We start from the raw sequence: 5,189 nt of genomic DNA on the forward strand, positions 1-5,189 counted from the left end.
GATGATGGATTATAAATAACAGGTATTTCAGAGCATGAGATGCTTTGGGTGAAGAGATGCAGTACTTGCATCTGGAAGGTGTCTGCTACAGTAATTTCTTCTTGGGTGAATCCTATGGCATGAACTGACTTGATCAGTCCCATACAAAGCAAAGTTCTACTCATTTGAACAGTGGCAGCAGCAGCAGGTACCAAGTTTGGCAATTTTACTTTAACCCTTTCTAAAATTCAGCCCTTCAAAATCAACATGCAATTTTTATTCCCAGTTCTTAGCTCAAAAAATGTTTGGGATGAGGGGTGTCAAATTCAGTTGGAAAAAAAGGGACCATGTAACTAGGGCCAGTGCTTCCATTTAGTGGGATGGACAATAAGAATAAATAACAATACAAAGAATACAAAAACAGGATAAATCAACTATGCTACACATCTAGTAATACACCTTTGTTTACTGTATTTGTTATCAAGAAGACATGCAGTCTAGAACTTCATGGCAAACACACTGGCAAAAGCCATAAATCATGAGAATAACAAGGCTCGAAGGAACAAGGCTTACAAAGACAACCCCAAGGGTGACTTTCTTGGATACCAGTAAATAAATCCCTAAAGGCAAAGAGCTAAAGTACAGCAGCCCTAGCAACCACACTAGCACCCGAATCGAGGTCTGGAAGAGCAAAGATGTGCAGTTCCACACTGTCCAGTTGTGGGACACAGTTGCAACAGAGTCAAAACTTGTAGGCCTGTAAAATTCCACCACGGGGGTTGAGTTCAGAGTCTGGGGACTTTCTCTTTGTACTTCCATGATTGTTATAACCAGGCAATTAGAAGAGGTGTGAGAAGGGCTAACCAGAGATGCCAGCCTTTTGGGAGTCAACAGCAGTTCTGTTGGGTTGTCTGGTAGGCACTTCTTTCCCTTTCCCCCACAAGCTAAATTCAGAAGGATGTTGTTGTCGTCAGGAAGACTGCTGACCTCATCGTCCGGCAGGCACGTTTCAAACCTGCAGAACGGGCACACTATGACTCCTTGTGGGGAATCCCCAAAGTCTATGATCTTGCAAAGGCATTTGGCACACACTCTGTGACAGCACTCCAGCACCTTTGGCTTTCTCTGCCGCAGGTTGTAGCGGTTGTAACAGATCTTGCACTCAAGCTCATCCGAGCTCTGGGTCTCCACGGACTCCTCTGGTAGCTGAGTGGTCATTTCTTCAGGCAGTCTTCAGGCTCGTGGAAAGAGAAGGCAAGGGATGAAGAAGTCACTCTGCCGTATTTTAGAACATTTTCCTATGACCCATATCAAACAGAAGAAGAGGAGATGACGTCATTGAAAAGCATCAGCAGACATCATCCATTTTCAGCTTCTGCTGGGGGTTGTTCACTGCATGTCCTTTACTCTGAGCCAGGCGTCCATCTGAAAAAGCCAAAGTGGAATTTTTGTTGAAAGTGGTGGCAAAAACAGGAAAGGGGAAGGGGAAGAGGGAAGGGAAAGGAAGGGAAGTGAGAGGGGAAGGGAATGGAAGGGAAAAAAAGGAAGGGTGGCCTGATGCCGTAAGGGCATGGACTTTCAGTTCCTTGTGCCGGTCATGTCCGTTCACTTTACCTTTCCTGTACATGTCCGGTTCCTTTCCTTTCCTTGACTTGCATGTCCTTTCCTTTCCTGGTCCTTGCCCTTTCGCCTGTGCCTTGTCCCACTTCCCTTTGACCTGCCCTTTCCTTCCCGTTCCGCCCTCCCCGGACCCAGTCCCGTCCCTTCACCTTTCCCTTCCCCTGCCCTTCCCGTCCCTTCCCCGTCCCCTTCCCCCTTCCCTTGTCCCCTTCCTGCCCACTCCCTTGCCCCTTCCCTGTCCCCTTCCCTTGTCCCCTTGGCCCTGTGCACCTTCCCTTTCCCCTGCCTTTCCACTTCAATTGCCCCTGGCCCGTTACCTGTTCCCTTTCCCCCTTTCCCCTTCCTTTCCCCCTTCCCTTTCCCCTTCCCTTTCCCCTTCCTTTCCCCTTCCCGTTCCCCGTGCCCCGTTCCCCCTTCCCTTTCCCCGGCCCGCTTCCCTCCCTTTCCCCGTCCCTTCCCCTTCCCTTTCCCCCCCTGTCCCCTTCCCGTTTCCCCTTCCCTTTCCCCTTTCTCCCCTGCCCTTCCCCCTTCCCTTGTCCCCTTCCTGCCCCGTCCCTTCCCCTTCCCGTTCCCGGCACTGGTCCCCTAGTGCCCTTTCCCCTGCCCTTTCCCCCTTCCCTTGTCCCCTGCCCCGGCCCCGCTTCCCTTGCCCGTTCCCCTTCCCGCGGCCACTGTTCCCCGTCCCCTTCCCCTTCCACCTGCCACTGTCCCCGGTCCCGGGCCCTTCCCTTCCCTTCCACTTCCTCGTCGCCCCTGGCCCCGTCCCTGCCTTCCCGTCCCTTCCCCTCCCTTCCCGGTCCCGCCCTGCCCTTCCCCTGCCCCTCCCATCCCCTCCGTGTCCACCGCTCCTGCCCGGCACTTGCCCGTCCCCTCCGTACCCCTTCCCGTCCCCGGCCTTGCCTGCCCTTCCCGTCCCTTCCCTTCGCCTTCCCGTCCCGTCCATCTTCCCGGCCCTGCCCTTCCCCTCCCTGCCCGTCCCTGACTTCCCTTCCCTTCCCTTCCCCTCCTACTTTCTGTTCCTTCTTCTCATGGTTCAGTGCAGCTCAAACGCGGGGAACGCTTCGCCCACTGCAATCCACCAGTTCTAACTTTTTATAAGCTCCGCTTCCTTTGCTAAAGCTACCTCTAAGGCAGCTGTTTCCTGTGGCATATGAAGCCTATATAACAGTCATGATGATGAAACTTAGCATCATACTGCAAGGATTTATTTTAGAGTCGAAACTCTGAGTGATTCAGCCCATGAAGTTCTCAGCAGAAGCTGCAATCTAATCACTGATCTGTGACCATTTATTTAAAGATGAGACTTGACATCTGGAGCTTTTGGTCTTTCCTAGTAACTTGTGAACCTGCTGTCCAATTTCAAACAAATCAGCAGAGGGGCCACAGTACTGAAGAGAATTAAGTTGCTAAAAAGAAATGAGCACTGGCAATTGGGTACAGGAGAGATATTTACAATAAGTACCATTTATCCTTGAGGCCAGTGGGTGGTCAGCACACCCCAACCTCTGCTCTGAATGGGCAGCATGCTGCCTCTAGCTCAGCCAGAGAGGAGGGCAACCATGTGGAAGCTGGTGATACTCTGGGGAAATATAAAGTTTTTGGAATGGTTATGAAGGAGGTCCAGGATTATTGCAAAGAGTTATGTGTGGACCTAGGTCAAATCTGGATTAGGCTTTGTTAATTTTTCTGTTCGTGGGGCAGCCCATTTATTTTCTCCACCCAGCTGCTGGACATATGATTACAAAAGTAAGTGTTCTTTAGCTTGCAACAAATGTCTCCTTCAATATGTGGCTGCTGGGATGAAGGCTAATGTGTCTTCCAAGGGCATTCACCAGATGCTCTGGTTTTCAAGGGTGTCATGGTTGTGATAGCTGTTTCACACCTCAGCTAAGGAGCGGTCCGTGGCATGCTTGCCCTGCAGCACTGCCACTCTGTGCAGCAGTTTTGCCACCAGACACATCTGCCTCACTTAAACAAATGTCTTGTCATATTTTGTAGCATGACTTTGGGAAACAGTGCATGAATTATAAACAAGGCATTAACCAGGAGTATGTGCTCTGGGGACCAATAATCACCAGCATTTACAAAACCAGCCCTTATCTGCCAGAAGATAAAAACTTCATCCGGATTCAGGCACATGCTTGCTCAAAGAAACGAGGGCAGAACTGCATTTTGCAGGTTTTCAAACTCATCCCTTAATTGCTAGACTAGCAAGGAATTGGCCACAGTCAAATGATGGCAAAATCAGCACTTGTGTCCAGCTGCCTCTTGCATTATCAATAAGTATCAGGCACACTGAATATGAAAAAGTGGCCTATTTCAAGAAACTTATTTCTTGACTATTTGTTTTAGTAAATATGTGATTTCTTTCCATTGGGAAGTTATTACTCACTCCTACAGTTCAGATTTTTTTCTTTTTTTGAGGCAGGAAGCAACTCTTTTAAGCAACGTGCTCCTTCTGTCAATACATTTTACCTGCCAACCATCAGTGAAGTCTCTTTCATGAGCCTCTTGTTCTTACTGTGCTTTAAATATTTTCCATTTCTGTATATCCAGCAGAAGATGGAGAGATATGAGAGAGGTGGATATATAACTTCTATAAGCAACATAATTTGTAAAATTCACCTCCAGGATTTTAAAACAAAGATGCAAACATCAGACAATGCAGTAACGAAAAAAAAGTGACAACATAGGGAAAAAACTACACATATTTCTCTAAAAATTGTACAGACATGGCCCCCTTCCCATTCAATTGCTTCAATAACTCTTTTCCTCCCTCTTCCAATTTTTGTCTTTAGTGCTCAAAAGGTTTTCATCTCTGTCTTGCTGTTGTTTTTATTATTTGTGCTGTGGATATATCTGTGGCATGTTGCATCAGGCAAAGCAAACATTAGACCATCCACAATTTTCAAAGTGTACAAGCTAGACATCTTCTATGACACAAAAAGGACACATTTTACAGAACTTACAATTTATCCTTTATTCTCTGTTACACTGTGTGCTTCTTTTTTAATTTCTACTACTCCTTTTATTTCATTCCAAATATCATCTTCTAGATGACTTTTAGACAGATATAAATGTCACAAGATGCTAACTTTCCAAAGGATGAGCAAACCACAAAATAGACCAAAAAAAGTGAAATGCCAGCCTACAGGAAGGCAAAGAACTGCTGTAAAATTAAGAGGCCAAACAAAAAACCAATGTTTTTGGACTTTCACATCTTGGGTATCATTTACATTCTGTACTTGTGGGGAATCAGGATTGCTAACAAGGTACTGTTAGTGATCTGCTGGCAAATGCTGTCCTACAACATAAAACTAGATTCCTGATTAACCAGAAATCTTCTAAAATATGTGTCTCCTCATAGAAAATTATGATCTTTCTTGCAAAACTTCCAAATCAAAAGACCTTGATATTTTAGTGTTTATGCTTCTAATTAATATTTCCAGGCTTTTCACAAAACCCAGTCCACTTTCCAACCAATTCTATTGGGACATGGATCACCTCTCCTGGAAAGAGGTATCAAACTGAATGTGTTTTACTGATTTTATCACCTTTAAGTGCTAAATTTTGACATTAATACAAGGAAT

General features: G+C 46.4%; 1 protein-coding gene across 1 annotated transcript; it reads right to left on the minus strand.

Moving 5' to 3' along the window:
- Positions 1 to 459: 459 nt before the first annotated feature.
- RNF182 (ring finger protein 182) lies at positions 460 to 1,197 on the minus strand. Its single transcript, XM_050970392.1, has one exon. It carries the CDS (start codon positions 1,195 to 1,197, stop codon positions 460 to 462), a length of 738 nt encoding a protein of 245 aa, XP_050826349.1.
- Between the last annotated feature and the right edge of the window lie 3,992 nt (positions 1,198 to 5,189).

The sequence above is a fragment of the Serinus canaria genome, chromosome 2, assembly GCF_022539315.1.
Source record: "Serinus canaria isolate serCan28SL12 chromosome 2, serCan2020, whole genome shotgun sequence".
In the NCBI taxonomy this organism is placed as follows: domain Eukaryota; kingdom Metazoa; phylum Chordata; class Aves; order Passeriformes; family Fringillidae; genus Serinus; species Serinus canaria.

Coding starts and splice junctions, on each gene's coding strand:
- RNF182 (XM_050970392.1), bottom strand. CDS start 1,197: ATGACCACTCAGCTACCAGAGGAGTCCGTGGAGACCCAGAGCTCGGAT.